Source organism: Eretmochelys imbricata, chromosome 3 (genome assembly GCF_965152235.1).
Source record: "Eretmochelys imbricata isolate rEreImb1 chromosome 3, rEreImb1.hap1, whole genome shotgun sequence".
NCBI classification, from domain to species: domain Eukaryota; kingdom Metazoa; phylum Chordata; order Testudines; family Cheloniidae; genus Eretmochelys; species Eretmochelys imbricata.
Window position 1 is genome coordinate 199636848 of NC_135574.1, and position 22833 is coordinate 199659680.

General features: G+C 44.0%; 1 protein-coding gene across 1 annotated transcript in view; it reads right to left on the reverse strand.

The window, feature by feature from the left end:
- The window catches only part of ISM1 (isthmin 1), a 66829-nt gene extending 44295 nt beyond the window's left edge, over positions 1-22534 (reverse strand). The window contains exon 1 of the mRNA XM_077812045.1: positions 22106-22534. Coding sequence (XP_077668171.1) covers positions 22106-22534 — 429 coding nt within the window. The remainder of the gene's footprint in view (positions 1-22105) is intronic.
- Positions 22535-22833: the final 299 nt, after the last annotated feature.

The following is a 22833-nucleotide window of genomic DNA, read 5'->3' on the forward strand; positions in this document are numbered from 1 at the left end:
TCTGCTACCATGCTTATACTGCTTGACTACCATAAGACAGCATTATTCTTCAGCCCCACAGCATGACTTAGAACAGCCATGGGGCTGCTCTAGTTTACCCCAGCAGCATATATAGTAGAACCTCAGAACCTCGGGAATGGAGATTGTTCATAACTCTGAAACGTTCGTAACTCTGTACAAAATGTTACGGTTGTTCTTTCAAAAGTTTACAACTGAACATTGACTTAATATAGCTTTGAAATTTTACTATTCAGAAGAAAAATGCTTCTTTCCCTTTATTATTATTAGTTTATGTTTAACACAGTACTGTATAGTATAGTATAGCTTTTTTGTTTGTTTTTGTCTCTGCTGCTGCCTGATTGTGTACTTCTGGTTCCAAATGAGGTGTGTGATTGACCAGTCAACTCATAACTCTTAACGTTCGTAACTCTGAGGTTCTACTGTAGTCCCTAAAGGACCTTGTACTACCTGAGAATTCGTGAAACAGAGCTCTGTCCTTAACTCTATGTTGTGGTGGAGAGTAGGCAGGAGACATCTGCTTTATGCAAGCTGAGAGCTCCCCCTGCCAGTAGAGTTCTCTGCTTGCTGATTACAGATTTTGGTTCCTTTGCACCACCTGAGCAGGGCCCAGGAACCAGATCAGATGTGAGACTCTGGCTCATTATTTTTATGTATTCTTCAGAATCCAGAAACCATTATCTGTTTCAGCCCACAGTGCTTACTGAAATTTCACAAGCTTTGAATCTGGAACTTCCACATGTGCATTAACCCAGGCTCTCTCTGTCCTTTCAAACTAGACCTCATCAGAGGAATACACTTTACAGTGTCCTGTCCCTACACAGCTGATGTGTGATTGGTAGATAAGGCCAGAAGGCATCATTGCAATTATCTAGTTTGACTTCCTACATAATACAGGCCATTGGACTTCTCTGAATAAGTTCTTGCTTTAAATCCAACAGCTGCATATCTTTTAGACAAACATCCATCTTGTTTTAAAAATTTCCAGTGATGGAGTTGTTTCACTGGTTAATTACTATTAATTCACTATTAAACATTTGCACCTTATTTCTAGTCTGAATGTCATTAGCTTAAACTTCCAACCAATGGATCTTGTTATACCTTTGTCTGCTAGACTGAAGAGCCCTCTATTATCAAATTTCTGTCCCCCTGTAGGTTTTTAAACTGCAATCTATTCACCCCATTAACCTTCTCTTTGAAAAGATAAATAGATTGAGCTCCGTGAGCCTTTCATGGTAAGTCATGTTTTTCAATTCTTTAATCATTCTTGTGGCTCTTCTCTGAGCCCTGTCTAATTTTTCAACATTCTCCTTGAATTGTGGATGCCAGAATTGGCCACAATATTCCACTTGTGGTTACACCAGAGACAAATACCAAGATAATATAACCTCCCTGCTTCTACTTGATATTTCCCTGCATGTACATCCAAGAATGCATGCACTGTATTGCAGCCAGTTTTAATATTAATATTCAAATATTAATATGAATTTTCCATTAGTGGGCCATGTTAAAGTGAATTTGCCAGTGATCTGACTTTTTTGAGGGGGGAGGGAGAGAGAGAAGGGGAGAGGAGAACTAAACCTGAGTCACTATCCTCAAATGGTATTGTTAGTATCCTACATGACTGCGTTACCGAAGTGTCCTCTTCACTGTTCCTTCTGCTCTCCTACCTCTCTGTTTGTTACTTTCTCTTCATCTTAGAGTTCCTGCTCTTTGAGGCAGGGACTCCACCTTCATGTATCTTACATAGCACATAAGTGTGCATGGGGCTTTAAAAGGGCCTGATGCTACACTCACTGAAGACAATGGGAACCTTTCTATTGGCTTCACTGGACATTGGCTTGGGACTTAAGTAGTCATTATTAAGAACAGGGCTGTACTTTACCAGAAACTCTACTGTTAAGAGAAGGAAAGCAACCAAAGCCCTTACGGGGGGTTGTATCTACTACTCATACTGGCACCTTGTACTGTAGTATCTGAGCACAGATATCAAAGGCTACACGGGTAAACTGATCTTTTCTAAGCAGAATGTTTTCTTTAGTAACCTCACAGTCCAAGCCCTTTCCTAGGTGCTATATTAAACCATAACAATAAAACGTTTTGGATTGAGGTGGACTCTCATGATCAGAAAGGATCCAGGTTCCCCAAGGCCCTGATTATCTCTGCAGGAGGGATGTTTTTGCTATGCACATGTGACTTTGCAGAATGGCTTAGTTGTGAAGAACAGCCAGCTCTTAACAGGAGAAAGTGAAGGACGAAGACTCTCAGCCAGTGGTTTAGCTGGTGTAAAACTGGCATAGCTCCACTGAATATAATGGAGCTAGGCAAATGTACATCACTGGAGGATCTGACCTGGAGTGTACCACCACACAAATCTGGAGTGATCAGATGGAGGAAATAAGGTAGAGTAGCAAGAGGGAGATCATCCTTCTGCATTTCTTCTCGGGTTTTCTTGAAAAGCTACTCAAGGTGGAAAGGGTCTAGATGGCTGCATGACTATACCCTCAGAGGTGAGCAACAACACACCTGCTACCATCTTCTTGGTGTCTAACACAAGAGAAGAACAGAAACTATGTGACCCACAGCTGTGATTGTTCTCGGAGATGCAGAAAAAACAAAAGGGCAAAAGGAAGTGAAAGGAAGCAAGGAGCAGTCCTACATGCCCCCCCACTCCTCTAATATTATGCTGCTTCTGCCTACCTGAATGACTGAAGTAGCTACCTATCAGTTTTAACATAGTGATAATTCATCCTTCACTTTGTTTGGATTGTTGGCATTTTCAATTTCAAATATTTTATAAGACAACAACGCTGGGTCTGTTCTGCTCTTAGTGATGGATAAATGAGTGATCACTGCCCTCACAACTGCCTAAAGAGTAGTGGAAAATTCATGGAAATGTTAGTCATCTAGTTTCTTTGTGATGTTCTCAATGACAGACTTCAGGCCTGGCATTTTCTGCATTCAAGACTTATTGTAACAATATTCCCTTGGACACATTTGTATTAAAGGGCAACAATTATCACTGCAGTAACATTTCCTTCTACAGCTTGCTTAAGCAGTCTGTTTTCTTTCCCTAAATTATCACTTTCTTATTTGGCAGTGCCTAGGACTGGGGACCCATTGTTAGGCACTGTACACAGATAACAAAAAGCTCCAAAGAATTTAGGGTAGGATTTTCAAAAGGGCTTAACACTGGCCTAATTTCTGCTCCCATAGAAGCCAATGGTAAAACTCTCATTTCTTTAAAGGGAGCATGCTTCAGCCAACAAGAGCTTCTGGAAAAAAAAAACCACACCTTTATTATTAAAAAGTGTGTAAAGGGAGACAACAGGCAGATACAACAAAAAGACAAGGCGAGCAATAGGTAACAGTGAGAATGGAATAAAACAGATATAATTTGACATAAAGCACAGTGGTAGAACTGATTGCAACCCAACCCGTAAAACTAAACTGGAATTTCCAAATGTTTGAATATCATTTCAATTTTCAGGATGTGAGCACAAAGAAACAAACTGTTTTTTTTTTTAAATAATATTTTGGACAGATCTGTGCCATACAAAAGTCCCTTGAAATCTCTCAATATACCTCAGAAGTTATGCATACAACATACCTATCTTTTCTTTTAACCACTACTCAAAAGAATTTACAAGCATAAAAGGAAACATTTAAATGCTAAATGTATTTCCTACCATTAGCTGTATTCTAATCACTTTTTTCAAACTAAGGAAACAATGAGAAATTGTAATATATAAAACAACACATTTAACTATCCAGAGAATTTTGAATGTCTTTGGTTTGAATGTCAGTTTATTTTTCCTCTTTTCTTGCCCCGTGGGAAATGTATAAAATACATATTCATACCACAATTTTCATTATGTTCTCATTACATCAAAAGATATATTTGCTCAGCAGTCTGCCAAGATACCAACATCATACTTCTAGATTAATCTGTCAAACATCATATTCATTATTAAATCTATAGTTGAAAATTGTATACCTTATGTTAGTTGTGTACTTAAATTTCATGATGCTAGAACACAAAACACGGGAAGTTTTCAGACTTTTGAATAATGTTTTCATTCTGGAATTTTTCACACCACATTTCCATTTGTTATAATTTATTGATAATATATAAATTTAGTACAAGTGCTTAAAATTAAGACAAAAGCTCAAATGTTAAATACTTAAGTTTATATTTAAAATAGCAACGGGGCTGGTTAACCAGATTTCTCTGTGGTAAAATAATTCCAAAACGGAGCAAGGTGTTGAAAAGCTTGGTGTTTTGAATACACAAGTGATAGATGTGGATTATCTAGTAGCAGGTCATGATATGCATGTTCAAACCACAGTGGGAGTACACTGAAATCAGCTCCCTAATGTAAAATAGAGTTGAGGTCTCTGCAATCTTAAAGATCATTAGCAGAACTTCAACCCGGATTCTCATTTTCATGGGCAGCCAGTGTAAATAAGGACACATAGCATCTGATGAAGTGAGCTGTAGCTCACGAAAGCTTATGCTCAAATAAATTGGTTAGTCTCTAAGGTGCCACAAGTACTCCTTTTCTTTTTGCAAACACAGACTAACACGGCTGCTACTCTGAAACCAGTAATGTGACAGTACAGAACACTAAAAAAACTAAAGAGGTACAGCAATGTGTAAAATCTTTTTTTCAAGGAAGCAATGAGTTTGACAATAACCAGTGGAACAGAAAATTGGTGCATGAACCAAAATGGTGGTAAAGAAGAGCAAAGAAAGTTGTTAAATTCTATTTTAGAAATAATGAGTAAATGATATGGTGACACCATAAATGGTGTGATTAAGAAACAAAAGATTGCTACTGAAAAGGATGGACAGATCCATGAATGATACAACTACTGCAGGCTGTGTCATTCATTCAATGAAGTGAAATCTGGAGAAAGGACATAATACTGTTCATGGTCAATAGAAAGACTTCCATCATGAGAGAATCCTGGTGCATCCAGCATGTGATATTTTGGGCACCAAATAATTTGAAAATGAATAGCAGGTAGAGATACTTAAGCAGATCTGTCATTTATCTCTATCTGCCATTCACCAAGAAGAAAGAGAACAATGACGAGGCCAAGACTGAATCCTGAGTGACGATAGCAGCTAAAAGAGACAAGGTGGGTGGGGTAATCTCTTTTATTGGACCGACTTCTGTTGGTCAGAGAGACAAGCTTTTGAGAAGGACAGAGCTCTTCTTCAGGGACCTCTGTGTGGCTCAAAAGCTTGTCTCTCTCACCAACAGAAGTTGGTCCAATAAAAGATATTACCTCACCCACCTTGTCTCTCTAATATTCTGGGACCAACAAGGCTACAACTACACTGCAGTAGCAGCTAAATCATATGAGCAAGACTTATCAAGCTTATCCAACATTCAGAGTAGACAACCTGATACTTGTAGATAAGAGGCAAACATGTAAAATCCTGACTACCCAAAAGCTGAGCAGAAATAGTGAAGAAAGATTGTAGATGTAGTCAACTGCTACAGATAAGTCCAAGAGGATAAGAAGGAACCGCAAACATGAGACTGAGCAAAAGCCCAGTTAATAAAACCTTGAAATAATGTTATTTAGGTAGAATGGCTAACTTTTGCAAACCAGGAGCTTGAGAACAAAGGAGCTTGAGAACAAAGTTCATGATCCTGCATGAAAGGAAGTGGTTGCTTACTGAAAAATAACTGGGAGTACCCACCTCAAAAAGTGATTAGACAATGTCACTGTGCAGCTAGCCATTATTTTTCTAATCTATTTATACATTGCCCTTCATTTGTGTAACATGACACATGACATCATTGGAAGAGCTGATTCCCTATGATAAGTCCTCAATTAACTTGTTGGTACTGAGCTGGTTTAAAACTAAAATTAAAATTAAAAAGAAAAGGAATTTCATTCAGTTTGAGTTAGATTTATTTTTCTTTTTAATTTGCCACTGAGTTGTTAGTAAAATGTTTCTTTGCTTTGAAATTTAATTTTCAAAACCAAATTTTAAAATTTGGAAAAAATCCCCCATATGACTAAACTATCCAATCAAAATTGGGAATGCAAAAAACATACAAATGGTGAAGAATGAATAAACAAAACATTGGTCTCCAGAGTCCCCAGGGGCCACACTACAAACAGTGACAACCAAACATTAAGAGGAAAAAAGAAGGACAATGGTTGCCCTACTTTATAAAATCAAACACAATGACTGAAGACAACTGAACATGAAAGAGAAAACAGACAGAAACATGAAGACGGTAAACCAAAATTGTAAACAAGGTAACATTTTTTGCTTTGTTTCCCTTAAGTTTTCAAAAGAAAAATTTGAAAAACCTAATAGTTTAAAAATGCAATTTTGGTTCAGAATCCACATGCTCTATTTATTACGCTCTGGCAAAAGCAAAATATTAGATTAGCTTTGAAATTATTGCGACCTATCACAATTTTTTTTTTTAAAAAAAGATTGATCTTTGTGCACCGATGAAGCTGGGGTTTGTTTGTTTTTTTTTAAATTTTCAACAGTCAATTTAGTGCTCATGACTGGTACTAGCCTATCAGCCACGAAGAATGAAGACAACTATTTATCCACAGAACAGGAGCTTGCAATACAAAAGTGCTCTGATACAGAAAAGCCAATCCTTGGCCTCTCAATGTCACCCTTGTTCACAATACAGACCACTCTCTCCATTGGCACTAATTGCCACTGTCAACATTTACCCTCTGGGAAATTGGACTCAGCCCAGCCACTCATTTCACACACCACTGGTCACCTAACAACATTTACATGGCCTAGAAACGTTGTAGTGAGTCCTACTTCGCATGGATGTACTTGCCCTGGCTCCACTCCCCAGCTAGCATGCTAAAAATAGCAGTACAGCTGTGGTAGCAGAGGCAGCGGGGCACGGTGGGCCCCGAGTGCCACCCACCTGACCCCAGTGGGTAGGTACTCGGCGGGGCGAGCCCGTGCCGCTGCTCTCCCCTGACCCTGCTACCGCGGCATTAGCGACTTGTGGCACATGGGTTCGAGTCCACTACGATGTCTGGGGCACTTGATCAAGCGGAGCCAGTGCTGGTAAATCTACGCCATCTGGGAATAACATCCCTGGCTCCAAGTGCAGCAGATGTAGCCTCAGGGGAATGGAAAGAGAAAGTGTGTTTTTTTGTGGTGTTGTTGTTGTTTTCGAATGCTGCTGTGCTGTAGCAAGGCCTAGAAGGTAAGCTCCAAGCCCACTGAAATTAGTAGAAAACCTTCCATTGACTTCATTGGGCTTCAGGGCTGGCCCTATGGAAACAGGCACTGCCTGCCATATAAGGGCTCTGGCTGGCCGACAGGGTTTTAAGATAAGTTGACTCTTCTCCTTCATTCAGATAACCCTGATGCTACAACACTTTAAAAGTCTTTCTTAAACTAGTTTCAGAAGATTCAAAAAGAGGTGACAAAAGTTTGTTTCTTTCAAAAAGTGGAAAAAAAAGTACTAAAGCTTCCTGTTTTGGATTATCTTTCCCATTTCCTAATTACTGAACCAGTGCTTCGGAGTGGAACTGAAGTCCCTACAGCTGAAGGTGTGATCTTCTAATGACAGGGAAAGCCAAAGACCTGACCAGCAATGGTCACGGAGTATCCCATGGTAAATGTAGGGATACAGGTAAGAGTAGAGCTTGGAGGGAGGGTTGACAAGAGTGGGGTGTTTATTAGAGTGTCCTGGCCACATTCCAGCTCAAGAAATTACATTCCACCTACCTCACATTGCCCTCTGTAGCTTCAATTGGATATAGTATTCTTCGATCACTTCCCATTCTCAACTGTTGGGGTGTTGCATAGTGCTAAAAACAGTTGCCATATCCTACCCAAAGGATACTATAGATCAGGGGTGGGCAAACTATGGCCCATGGGCTGGATCCGGCCCATCAGGGCTTTGGATCCGGCCTGTGGGATTGCCACCCCATGGCGCCACAGGCCCTGCACTGCTCCCAAAAGCAGTTGGAACCATGTCCCTGCAGCCCCTGGGGGAGGGAAGGGGGGCAGACGGCTCCGCACACTGTTCTTGTCTGTGGGTACCTCCCCTGAAGCTCCCATTGGCCGGGAACGGGGAACCGTGGCCAAGGGAGCTTCGGGGGAGGTACCCACAGGCAAGGGCAGTACGCTCAGCCCTCTGCCCGCCCTCCCCCAGGGGCCGCAGGGACGTAGTGCTGGACGCTTCCTGGAGTGGCGCGGGGCTGAGGCCGGGACAGGCAGGCAGGCAGGGAGTCTGCCCTGGCCTCAGTGCACACCGCTGCCACCTCTGAGCCGCTCCAGATAAGCTGCGCCAGGCTGGAGCCCGCACCCTGAACCCCTCCTGCACCCCAACTCCCTGCCCTGAGCCCCCTGCCTGCACCCCGCAGCCCCCCTGCACCCCACACCCCTCCTGCACCCCACACCTCCTGCCCTAAGCCCCCTCCCACACTCTGCACCACTGCCCTGAGTCCCCTCCTGAATTATGCACCCCCTCCTGCCCCCAACCCCCTTTTAACCCCCCTCGTACACCCCACACCCTTCCTTTGCCCCAACTCCTTGCCCTGAGCCACTTCCTGCACACTGCACCCCCTCCCATACCCTGCATTCCCTCCCGCACCTCAACCCCCTGCCCCAGCCCTACGTTCATGGCACTGCATGCAATTTCCCCACCCAGATGTGGCCCTCGGGCCAAAGTTTGCCCACCCTTGCTATAGATACTTTCCACTGGTAGATGAATATATCTCTAGGAGATAAGTATATGGATCAGATGAGGCTTAGTTAATCTTTTTTTTAAAAAGGTCTGAGATCTTCAAATGGGAAATGCCTTTCGAAGAGCAAAATATTTTAATATTAGCTTTCTAGCTCTAGAACCTCTTTCTAAAATTCTTGCTGATGTCACAGCTTTGATGAAAGTGAATGTGATGGTTTCTTCAAAGCCCATGTTTCTTTGCCTTTTTTTTTTTTTTTTTTTTAAATCAGCACACAAGTGAGACACTTCATGGGCAGCCTCTGGGTTAGCTTGAAGTAAGCTGGTATTTGATGCAATGGCATAATCACACAGCCAGCTGATTTGGTCTATACACAAAGTTGCACTGGTTTAACTAACGGTGTGGTTTTTAAATGATTTAGTTACAGCAGAGCTGGATGAACTCCTGCCCCACTGAAATCAATGACAAAACTTTTCATTTAAAATTCAGTAGAGCCAGGATTTCACTTTTGGTATTTAAATCTGTTTTCTATGGAGTCATCTTGCACCAAGCATGCCTGTAACTTACACATGCAGCTTAAATCCATATAAGCCAGGTCTAAACCTATTAGAGCATCTACACAAGGGTTTGCACTGGTTTAACTTAAATCAATTTTTAAAAATTAATTTAATTAAACTGGTACAGTTTCTGTATAAAGACAAGCCTTTGTTTACTCCATTGCCAGCTGTTTCTCTGTTCAAAGTTGTCCCAAGAACAGAACTACAGGATTTCTTAAACTTAGAAATGAATTGTGCTGGCAAAACTATTCTGGAAAACCACCAGGAATATTAAACTTGCTTACCACTTTTATAAGCTAAAAAAGCTAAATTACTTTGCTTAAAGAAAGAATTGACAAGTCATTATTACTCTTTGCATGACGGAGGTATGCTTCATCAAGTGAGCTAAACTTTCCAAGGGACTTCTTTTTCTTTGTATAGAAAACACTCCACATTTCTAGTTAATCATAGGCCCTATGTGATCAATCTTCAATATTCTTACTTAGTGTGTTAAGTGCAATAAATGAACAAGAAAAAGCAATGGTCTGACCCTACATGGTGTTGAGGGTGCCTCAATTCCCAAGGAAGTCCAAGGTTCTGGCATTAATACTTTAAAAGTAAAGTTTAAGTATAGTTGTACAGCAATCTTTCAGAGTTCAGATGGCTCACAAAATTCTTTGGGCTAGGCTGTGGAACCCTTACTGGTGCAGATAGGTACTTTCCAGTAGTCCCATTAGCTCCGGAGAATAAGTGCTCACTAACATGAGTACAGATGGCAAGATTTAGCCCAGGCTTGTGGAGTCCCACAGGAATCAGTTCTTTCTCTGGTTATATTCCAACATCTACATGCCGCCACTGAATCAACTGGCAAGATGATATTGACTGAAATGCCAGCACTGTGCAGACAATGCAGCTCTACTTAATCTTTCGCTACATATATTACCATGCAAATACCATCAAGATGGCCAAGTGGTTGGAGGAGATCAGCTCATGGACAAAGAACAACTGACTGAAGTGGAATGTGAGCAAGATAAAGGTTATATTGTTGGGCAAAGGAAAACACTTGGAAAAAACTTGCATGGTGCAGCCTCCTTTGGCTGATGATAAAGAGTTAGTCAATTCTGCCTATAGTTCTGGAGCGCTGATGCTAGCTAATGCTAAACTCTCTACAAAGCAGCATTCACAATTAACACTTCCTGTCATCTTGGGTTGACTAGGAAATTGTCCTATTCTGGCAGACACTGACTCTAGCCTTGATTATATTCACTTTCCTTACCTGGAATAAAATATTGGGATATACCTGGGCATGAAGACATCAGCCGTTAAGAAACTCCAGCTAATACAGAGCTTTGTAGCAGATCTCCTCAGCAACACAAGCTACGGCAAGCATGTCAAACCTGTCCCCGGAGTATCAATTCAAGTTCAACATCTCGGTATTTACCTTCAAGGTGGCATATCTAACAGATCACCTAAAGCTCTGGGATGAAGACCAGGGTCAAGTCCTCCACTTTTCCAGCACAATGGAACATTCTACCGGATGGGTAAAGCTTATCTGTGCAGGAGGCACAATCCAAGGGCCAGTCCGAATCCGTGCATCAAACTCCCAGAGAAACTAAGGACCCTCAAAAACCTCATCACCTCCTCCAAGTATAGGGTACATTCCTTCAACCTTCCTTCTCTAACACACACCGAGCAGCATGTACCCTTAAACAAAAACTAAAAATCCTCATCAAAACAAAAACTTTCCTCAGAGAGAGACTTGCAAGTGGGGTGTGAGGAAAAGAGGAGACTAAGGGGGGAAAATGATAGAGGTATATAAAATCATGAGTGGTGTGGAGAAAGTGAATAAGGAAAAGTTATTTACTTGTTCCCATAATATAAGAACTAGGGGCCACCAAATGAAATTAATGGACAGCAGGTTTAAAACAAATGAAAGGAAGTTCTTCTCCACACAGTGCACAGTCAACCTGTGGAACTCCTTGCCTGAGGAGGTTGTGAAGGCTAGGACTATAACAGGGTTTAAAAGAGAACTTGATAAATTCATGGAGGTTAAGTCCATTAATGGCTACTAGCCAGGATGGGTAGGAATGGTGTCCCTAGCCTCTGTTTGTCAGAGGGTAGAGATGGATGGCAGGAGACAGATCACTTGATCACATTTCCTGTTAGGTTCAGTCCCTCTGGGGCACCTGGCATTGGCCGCTGTTGGCAGACAGGATACTGGGCTGGATGGACCTTTGGTCTGACCCAGTATGGCCATTCTTACGTTTTTATGAGGATGACAGCATGAACCACACGACAGAAATCAGTCATGTGCTTCAGGCACTACTGGAAGGCACTCAGATACTACAGTGATTAGAGTGGTATAAGAACCTATTTGGAATAGAAAAAGCCCTCGGTAAGCAGATAGCACTTTGCCTGTCACTGTCAAACAGCACAAGTCAAATCCATATCCTTTAGGGTGAACAATGTATCCACTAAAATGAAGTCACATATCATCATTAAGCGATTTCAGTCTTCAAAGTATCATCTACTTTCATTCATAAACCAACTGCCTTGTAAAAGTAATTTGTGTTGTGTTAAAACTGTTGATCAAGCAGGTCATGATTTAGTGCCTTAAAATCACTTATGATGAGTGCTTGCTTATCACTCATTTGATTTAACAGGCCAAGGGCTGTCTGGAAGCCATCAATGGAAAAGTCTTAACATTAAGATTTTCAAAGATGCCTATGTGATTTGGATGGCCAATCCTCCTTAAAATTAACAGGAATTAGGGTCCAAATCCCCAGCCATCTTTGAAAACCTCAGCCTGAAAGTCCCCAAAAATATACAGCAATCCTGTTCAGATTGATAGAACAACTGAAGAATTTTGTGTGTGTGTGTGTGTCTGAATAGATATCTTGTTGCATTTTGATTAAATATTTCTAAAGAGTAGTGAAAACAAAAAAGCTGCAGGCTTACATACACATTATAGAGTGCTGAAACACTTCCTACCACAGATGGCAGAGAACACACCAACATTTTAAGAACTCTTTCTCCTCTCCTGCCTACCCCTTATGCAGGGCCGGTGCAGCCACTAGGCAAACTAGGCAGCCATCTAGGGTGCCAAGTGGTTGGGGGTGGCCAAAAGTGCGCTCCAGGGAGGCAGTGGAGTGGAGGTGAGCTGGGGCAGGGGGGCGCAGGGAGGGCCGCCTGCAGCAAGTAACCAGGGGTGGGGGCACGCAGGGGAACCGCTCCCCGCCCCAGCTCATCTCTGCTCCGCCTCCTCCCCTGAGCACGCCACCCCGCTCTGCTTCTCTCCCTCCCAGGCTTGCAGTGCCAAACAGCTGATTGGTGCCGCAAGCCTGGGAAGCGGGAGAAGTGGAATGGCAGTGGCGTGCTCAGGGCAGGAGGCAGAACAGAGGTGAGCTGGGGTGGGGAGCTGCTGCACGGCTCCCCGGGCCGAGGGGAGGGGGGGCACGGGAGAGCTGCCGCACGGCTCCCCGCGCTGAAGGGGGCAGGGAGCTGCTGCAGGGGGGGCACCTCAGGGCATCGGGGGGAGGGAGCCGGGAGCCGTGGTCTCGGCCTCTGGTATTATGAAACTATCTTTGCTTGAAAAATTCCAAAAGCTACTCATCAGCTATTTGTAGCAAAGAATCACTTAGGTGTTAGTGAAAGCACAATATAAAGCCATAAGAGTGCATCCCCTGTACACCAGAGGGCTTGAATCACCAGTTAATATAAACCAACTGGCATAAAACTTCAGTAATACAAGGGTGAGTCAGGCCCATGGTCTCTCTTTGCAGCAGTGATAACACCTCTGCTCCTACACATAGCATATCCCTAGCAGGAGCAGCAAAGTGAATATGACTAGGGTTGAATCAGTGTTTTCTCCCCCGTGCTGCTGCTACCAGAGCATTATCGTCAGCAACAGATGCATAACATGTACCAGATGGCTGGGAAATGGACACACATGTAGGGAGAATAGCAAGAGCAAAAATACGAATGGAGATAGAAGCAAATTGTTTAATTTTAGGGTGGGAGTTTTATCTGAAATTCTTTCATCTACCAACCTAATTAATGATGAAAGTTAACTTAATTGGAGGGCAAAAAGAAGTCAGATATAAAACCTCACTTCTAAAATGCTGGAATCTCTTCCGTTATTTGGAAGAGCAAGTGGTAAGGGAAGGAATAGATCCTCCCAAAGAGACTGAATTAGAGGCCTTTACATATAAATATAAAATACCTTTATTTATAGTCTGTAGATCTGTAGCCACACTTGAAGTTTATAGGGCCTGATTCAGAAGGCATCCTTATGCAGGAAAGGCACTTAAGAATGTACTAAATCATTTCTGTTTAGTCCTGAATTCTCATTCACATATATAGGGCCCAGAGAAGGAGAGCAGTCAACAGGAACAGAGGGAAACCTTCCCATAGTTAGGACCCTCCTTCCAGATGACCTTGGGGTATCCTCTAGCACTGAGGTTGCCTCTCCGGGGGAGGGAACTCCAGTCATTAGGAAAAGAGAGGTGTTAGTAATGGGAGATTCGATCATTAGAAACATAGATAGCTGGGTTTGTGATGACTGGGAGAACCGTATGGTGACTTGCCTGCCTGGTGCGAAGGTTGCGGATCTCTCGAGGCATCTCGATAGACTTATGTGTAGTGCTGGGGAGGAGCCAGTGGTCGTGGTACATGTAGGTACCAATGACATAGGGAAAGGTAGGAGAGACGTCCTGGAGGCCAAATTTAGGCTGCTAGGAAAGAGACTGAAATCCAGGACCTCTATGGTGGCATTCTCAGAAATGCTTCCAGTTCCACGTGCAGGGCCAGGTAGGCAGGCAGAGCTGCAGAGTCTCAATGGGTGGATGAGACAATGATGTAGAGAGGAGGGGATTAGATTTATTAGGAACTGGGGAAACTTTTGGGATAGGGGGAGCCTATACAGCAAGGATGGGAAAAGGATAAAGTATGGGCCAGATCAGACAAGAAACATTCACATAAAGAATCTGACACATCAGAAAAGGGCAGACAAATAAACTGTGACAAGTTTTTAAAGTGCTTGTACACAAATGCTAGAAGTCTAAATAATAAGATGGGTGAACGAGAGTGCCTCGTGTTAAAGGGGGATATTGACATAATAGGCATCACAGAAACCTGGTGGAGTGAGGACAATCAATGGGACACAATCATTCCAGGGTACAAAATATATCGGAAGGACAGAACAGGTTGTGCAGGGGGGAGGGAGGGAGTGGCACTATGTGAAAGAAAATGTAGAATCAAATGAAATAAAAATCTTAAATGAATCCACATGCTCCATAGAATCTCTATGGATAGTAATTCCATGCTCTAATAAGAATATAACAGTAGGGATCTATTGTTGACCACCTAACCAGGACAGTGATCGGGATGATGAAATGCTAAGGGAGATTAAAGAGGCTATCAAAATAAAAAACTCAATAATAGTGGGGGATTTCAATTATCCCCATATTGACTGGGTATATGTCACCCTCAGGACGAAATGCAGAGACAGAATTTCTCAATATTTTACATGACTGCTTCTTGGAGCAGCTGGCATAGGAACCCACAAGGGGAGAGGCAACTCTCAATCTAGTCCTGAGTGGAGCGCAGAATCTGGTCCAAGAGGTAACTACAACAGGACTGCTTGGAAATAGTGATCATAATATATTAACATTTAACATTCCTGTGGTGGGAAGAACACCTCAGCAGCCCAACACTGTGGCATTTAATTTCAGAAAAGGGAACTATGCAAAAATGAGGAGGTTAGTTAAATAGAAATTAAAAGGTATAGTGACTAGAGTGAAATCCCTGCAAGCTGCATGGGCGCTTTTCAAAGACACCATAATAGAGGCTCAACTTAAATGTATACCTCAAATTTAAAAACTCAGTAAAAGAACTAAAAAAGAGCCCCCTTGGCTTAACAACCATGTAAAAGAAGCAGTGAGAGATAAAAATGCATCTTTTAAAACGTGGAAGTCAAATCCTAGTGAGGTAAGTAGAAAGGAGCATAAAACACTGCCAATTTAAATGTAAAAATGTAATAAAAAAGCCAAAAAGGAGTTTGAAGAACAGCTAGCCAAAAACTCAAAAAGGTAATAACAAAATGTTTTTTAAGTACATCAGAAGCAGGAAGCCTGCTAAACAATCAGTGGGGCCCCTGGACGATCGAGATACAAAAGGAGCACTTGACGATAAAGTCATCGCGGAGAAACTAAATGAATTCTTTGCTTCAGTCTCCACGGCTGAGGATGTTAGGAAGATTCCCAAATCTGAGCCGTCTTTTGTAGGTGACAAATCTGAGGAATTGTCACAGATTGAAGTGCCAGTAGAGGAGGTTTTGGAATTAATTGAGAAACTTAACAGTAACAAGTCACCGGGACCAGATGGCATTCCCCCAAGAGTTCTGAAAGAACTCAAATGTGAAATTGCGGAACTATTAACTATGGTTTGTAACCTATCCTTTAAATCAGCTACTGTACCCGATGACTGGAAGATAGCTAATGTAATGCCAATATTTAAGAAGGGCTCTAGAGGCGATCCTAGCAATTACAGACCAGTAAGTCTAACGTCCGTACCGGGCAAATTAGTTGAAATAAAGTAAAGAATAAAATTGTCAGACACATAGAAGAACATAAATTGTTGCGCAAAAGTCAACATGGTTTCTGTAAAGGGAGATCATGTCTTACTAATCTGCTAGAGTTCTTTGAGGGGGTCAACAAACATGTGGACAAGGGGATCCAGTGGACATAGTGTACTTAGATTTCCAGAAAGCCTTTGACAAGGTCCCTCACCAAAGGCTCTTCTGTAAATTAAGTTGTCATGGGATAACAGGGAAGATCCTTTCATGGACTGAGAACTGGTTAAAAGACAGGGAACAAAGGGTAGGAATAAATGGTAAATGGAGGGGGGTAACTAGTGGTGTTCCCCAAGGGTCAGTCCTAGGACCAATCCTATTCAACTTATTCATAAATGATTTGGAGAAAGGGGTAAACAGTGAGGTGGCAAAGTTTGCAGATGATACTAAACTGCTCGAGATAGTTAAGACCAAAGCAGACTGTGAAGAACTTCAAAAAGATCTCACAAAACTAAGTGATTGGGCAACAAAATGGCAAATGAAATTTAATGTGGATAAATGTAAAGTAATGCACATTGGAAAAATAACCCCAACTATACATACAACATGATGGGCGCTAATTTAGCTACAACTAATCAGGAGAAAGATCTTGGAGTCATCGTGGATAGTCTCTGAAGACGTCCACACTGTGTGCAGTGGCGGTCAAAAAAAGCAAAAGGGATGTTAGGAATCATTAAAAAAGGGACAGAGAATAAGACAGAGACTATCTTATTGTCCTTATATAAATCTATGGTATGCCCACATCTTGAATATTGCATACAGATGTGCAGTGATGAGCTGCCAAAATCTTAACAACCAGTTCCCTCCTCACCCCATGAGGGGGTCGTGGCCTGCCCCCGCCCCCTGGGACTCCTGCCCCATCCAAACCTCCGTGTTCCTTGATGCGCCCCCCCCGGGACCCCTGCCCCATCAACCCCCCCTCCCCTGTCCCCTGACTGCCCCCAGAACCGGGCAGGAGGGTCTCGTGGACCACCGTAGTGGGTGCCCACCCCGGCCCGCCCCTAAGAGCCAGAGGGACCTGCCGAGGGGTGAGGTGGGGAGTCCTGGCGGTGCTTACCTGGGGCGGCTCCCAGGAAGCATCCGGCAGGTCCCTCTGGCTCCTAGGGACGGGATAGCATAGCTGCGGGGAGCAGGGGGAGTGGCCGCTCCCCACACTGATCACATCAAAAGTGGTGCCTTAGGCTGGAGCACCCACAGGGAAAATTTGGTGAGTGCAGAGCCCCCACCGGCAGCTCCCCACCCCGAGCCCGGCCCCAGCTCACCTCACTTCCGCTCCGCCTCCTCCCCTGAATGAGCCGCCCAGCTCTGCTTCTCCACCTCCCGCCCCTCCCACTTCCCACGATTCAGCTGTTTCTGCGGGAAGCCGGGGTGGGCTGAGAAGCAGGCATTAGAAAAGGTTCAGAAAAGGGCAGCTAAAATGATTAGGGATTTGGAACGGGTCCCATATGAGGAGAGATTAAAGAGGCTAGGACTTTTCAGCTTGGAAAAGAGGAGACCAAGGGGGAATATGATAGAGGTATATAAAATCATGAGTGGTGTGGAGAAAGTGAATAAGGAAAAGTTATTTACTTGTTCCCATAACATAAGAACTAGGGGCCACCAACTGAAATTAATGGGTAGCAGGTTTAAAACAAATAAAAGGAAGTTCTTCTTCACACAGCACACAGTCAACCTGTGGAACTCCTTGCCTGAGGAGGTTGTGAAGGCTAGGACTATAACAGGGTTTAAAAGATAACAGGATAAATTCATGGAGGTTAAGTCCATTAATAGCTATTAGCCAGGATGGGTAGGAATGGTGTCCCTAGCCTCTGTTTGTCAGAGAGTGGAGATGGATGGCAGGAGACAGATCACTTGATTATTACCTGTTAGGTTCACTCCCGCTGGGCACCTGGCATTGGCCACTGTCAGTAGACAGGCTACTGGGCTGGATGGACCTTTGGTCTGACCCCGTATGGCCGTTCTTTTGTTCTTATGTAGAGCCAAATTTATGCTCACTTGACTCATTCAAATCATTCTATTGACGTCCCAAAGTGTCAGTCTATATTAGATATTAGTCATAAATGAAGTAGAAAATAGCATTTTAATTTGCCCTCTTAGTGATACCAAAGATTCAGGTCAGAGTTTAAAGTGTTAAAAATTTTGGTATACCTGCAGGTTTTGATGCAAATTTTCCTACTCAGTTACATTTCAAAATGGTTGTGGCACAGAAAGTTCTTTCTTGGCAAGTTGTTTGTGCGTACAACAGATTTTATCAAAGGTAGAATTTATCTAATCATATAGCTCCACTACTTAAATAGCTTTTATTTTCTCTTCACAGCACTAGCAGAGCAGCAAAGACAGAGTAGCAAAAAAAATCAATAAGAGAAGAAAGAATAAGCCCCGAATGATTTCAGAACACCTTTCCGTAACCCCTGACTATATAGGATCACAGTAGAATAACCTGGATAACTGTATATGTCGAGCAAGCTAAACAACTATGCATATATCAAGCTGACCGCTGTTACATCACATATGGATTTTATCAACCAGTTGAAAAAAAAAATTATAAACTAACAGCAACTTGATTTACTACCTTTTGTTTGTAACAACCGATTTATTTGTTATGGTTCTCTTTACTTTCTTTACATGCACTTTTCACAGAGGAATTCAGTGAGGGAGCAGCATACATCTTGTGCTTTAACAGCACAAAATAATTGTTACCAGAGCAAACTTTTCAAAAATAAAAATACTGTGTATGAAAACATCTGCCCGGTAACATTCTGAAATGCAATTTTTTTAGAGCAGGTTACAATATTTTTTGGCTAGAGGATGAATCCCTGCAAGTTATGAAAGCAACAGACTGATAAATTTCCATCTGTTCAAATGTTCACCATGGTCTGATATACTCTCTGCCCTTAATGTCTGTTACAGAGATGCTCTCCCAAATACATAACTGCAAAATCAATTCAGTGGGGAAGTACATAAAACGTTTTATGCTACAAATGGGAAAACATTATGAAAAATATTGAACTGCTAAACCCATCATGTGCTTAAAGGCACAGACTTCTTTTATAATAGATAATTTTATAAAACAGGATATAGAGACTTCTTGGAAGTCAACTGTCAATAGTTTTTAACGGCAGCTGGCCAACTAAATAGATACTAGTTTACTACAATTGTCTGAAGAGGATGACTTTTCCTTTCTTTCACCCTTATCCCTATGTAGTACTTTTAAAAAAACTCCTTTGAGAAATGGTATCACCTACCATTTCCATTTGCCCAGATGTTTTCCTCATTAGCCTGTCAGGAAAGGCAAATACAGGGTAATTCTAATGATAGCAAACACCTCATAAAAAAACCTCTCCAAATTTACTTTTCCACAAAATATAATTTTAAGGCACTTCATGAACCCCTGCGGAAAGAAGCATCATTTACAAAATATTATTACTAGAAATCTTAAAGATATTAAAAAACTGGAATGTCAGTCTAGTGATAAAATTTTAGTTTACAAGACAGAATACAACCATGGACCTTATTCAAGGCACTTTGCTCAATTCTGACTTCCACTTAGTTCAGCAGGAAATGGTCTGAGTAACAGCCTGATCCTGCAATGTAAATGCATGGGTGGACTGCTACATATGCAGAGACCCACTGTGTGTGTGTGTTTTGGGGGGGGGGGGGCGGGTGAGAAAGCCTGGATTTGTGCTGGAAATGGCCCATCTTGATTTTCATACACATTGTAGGGAGAGTGGTCACTTTGGATAAGCTATTACCAGCAGGAGAGTGAGTTTGTGTGTGTAGTTTTTGAAAAAAGGGGGGGGGTGTGTGAGAAAACCTGGATTTGTGCTGGAAATGGCCCACCTTGATTATCATACACATTGTAAAGAGAGTGGTCACTTTGGATGGGCTATTACCAGCAGGAGAGTGAGTTTGTGTGTGTGTGTGTGGGGGGGGGCAGAGGGTGAGAAAACCTGGATTTGTGCTGGAAATGGCCCAACCTGATTATCATACACATTGTAAGGAGAGTGATCACTTTAGATAAGCTATTACCAGCAGGAGAATGGGGTGGGAGGAGGGATTGTTTCATGGTCTCTGTGTATATAATGTCTTCTGCAGTTTCCACAGTAAGAAGAAAAGCAGTACTTGTGGCACCTTAGAGACTAACCAATTTATTTGAGCATGAGCTTTCGTGAGCTACAGCTCACTTCATCGGATGCATACCGTGGAAACTGCAGCAGACTTTATATATACACAGAGAGTATGAAACAATACCTCCTCCCACCCCACTGTCCTGCTGGTAATAGCTTATCTAAAGTAATCATTAGGTTAGGCCATTTCCAGCACAAATCCAGGTTTTCTCACCCTCTACCCCCCGCCCCCCCACAAACTGGATTTGTGCTGGAAATGGCCTAACCTGATGGTTACTTTAGATAAGCTATTACCAGCAGGACAGTGGGGTGGGAGGAGGTATTGTTTCATATTCTCTGTGTATATATAAAGTCTGCTGCAGTTTCCACGGTATGCATCCGATGAAGTGAGCTGTAGCTCACGAAAGCTTATGCTCAAATAAATTGGTTAGTCTCTAAGGTGCCACAAGTCCTCCTTTTCTTTTTGCGAATACAGACTAACACGGCTGCTACTCTGAAACCACTGAAGTTAGTGATTTCACACTGAGCATTGCAGAATAAGGACCCAAGGGGAATAAGGAGTGCTGAACAGGAAGCCCTGTCCTCTATTAACTAGGAATAAGAAAGAAGTGGTTTTAATATAGTTATACTTAAATTTATTATTATTATATATTTTCTCTCAGTTCTCTGCACGATATACAAGATATTTCATTTTTTCTATACCTGCATTTAGACAGAAGAAAAAAAATCAATCAGTATAAAAACCCACTTTACTAGAGGTTTAAGATGTATGCAATTTGATCTTACATCTTCCACTACTGGTCTCAAGCCATTGTAAATAACTGGCAACAGTAACACTGTTAAGAAGAGGAGCCATCGGAAGAACAGGAAAGCACAAGAAACAGTGCTCTAAAATTCACTGAGATCATTTCAAGGGACATCAGTCATTTGGGTCCCAAGTTACTAGTGTTACACACATATTTTGTCCTTTTATTGTTGAAATGAAAATTATTTCCGTCAGCAGCAAAGAATCATGAAGCTTGGGTTAGAGAGAGAGAGAGTTATTTACACTGAAGGGTGAAATTCAATTATTTTTGGTGGTTTTCACTGGGGTCTTCTCCACACCTCACGTTTGAGCTTCGGCACATGGAGAAGTCTGCTTTCATCATTTATATGAAAATTTCATTAATAAGTCAGCAAAAACACAGCAGCTCTCTCCAGACGTTTTTGAAATACTTGCAACTTTACCAAATCATATGAGAAATCAAAGTGGGAGCTACTTCTAGCCACGTCTCCCCACCCCACTCCCGCCCCCCATCCCAAGACAATACAAATGCAGCTAGCAGTTTCTAAAGCTAGTTTGATAAAAGCGTGTCCGGGAATAGCGCTCGACAAGTCGCAAGTCGGGAGAGAATGGCTGTGACAAGCAGGAGAGTGACGGGTGGGAAGGAGGGGAACCCATAGGGTGGGGAAAACGGGTGCACGGGGTTGCAGAGATTTCAGCCCAGGTGGGCCCTGGTGGCTTCATGCCACCCCCTACAAATCATTTCGTTTAGTGCAGGCCCCCGAGCTTGCTTGAATTCGCACCTTTTCAGCACAAATACGAGGCTCTGGTTGCCACTTTGCACGAATTCAACCAATGCGTCTACGTTTTAAGGATGGAGAGGGGACAAGCACCTGAGGGCAGCAGCACTGACTGGGCGTGGGGGTAACATGGACGGAGGGAATTCAAGCTTCCCTCTACCGCCCCATTCCTAGGGGCATCACTGCACCTGAACAACAATAGCGGGGCTGTCTCCAGCCCACGCGTCTTTCTTTTAAGGGGGCGTGGGTCATGCCGGGTCCCATCCCCTGCCCCTGTACCATGGACCTGGGGGCATCGTGCAGCAGCCAGCCTCAGGTTCGTGCCACCCACGGGCACTGGTCGGGGGCTGCCTCTTTGCGGGGAATCCGGATCCAGGAGGGTCTCAGGCAATGGGGAGGCCCACCCACGCCTGTATTTTTGTCGAGGTGCCCCGCCCCCCAAACACATCAAGCAGCCCGGGGCCGGAGCCACACGCCAGGGCTGGAAGCAGTGAAGGAAACGCCCCGCGGGCGGGACTCACCTGCGGCTGGCCCTGGGTGCTGTTGGCCGGCGCGGGGTCGGGCTGGGCCCGCAGCACGGTGATGTGCAAGGTGAGCAGCAGCAGCCCCAGTAACAGCAGCAGCTCCGCCGCCAGCCGCACCATCCTCTTGAAGCGGGCGGCTTTAGGGCCCCGCAGGAGCGGCGGCAGCAGCCGGGAGGGAGGAGGAGCCGGAGCCAGAGCCGGAGCAGCCCCGGCCGGTGCGGTGGCCCCGCTGTCCGGCCGAGCCGGGGTGGCGGAGCAGCAGGTCGCGGGGCCCGGGCCTGCTGCGGCCGGCGGCGGGGGCTCGGCTGGCAGCCCCGCGCTCCGGAGTCCGCATGGGCTCGCCAGGGGGTCTCCGGGGCGGGGGGCTGGGGAGCCAGGCGCGCGGGGCAGCCCGCAGCCGGCGGGGGCCCGGGCCGCGCTCCGCATCCAGGGGGAGGCGAACGGGGAGCGGCCGCCGGGCTCCCTCACATGGCGGGGGCCGCTGGGGCCAGCGCTGGGACGCCGCGGGCTATTGCTGCGGGCTCCGCGGAGGGGAGGGCGCCGGCTTCCGCCTGCTGCGCCGGCCTCCCCCACCACGATGCGGGGCTTGGTTCTCCCTAGCTCCACTTCCCTGCACGGGCTGGGCGCCCCCCCCGTGCCCCTCACGCTGCACTGCACGGGCTAGGCGCCCCTAGTCCCACTTCACTGCACGGGCTGCCCTAGTCCGCCTGCCCCCCTCTCCCTGC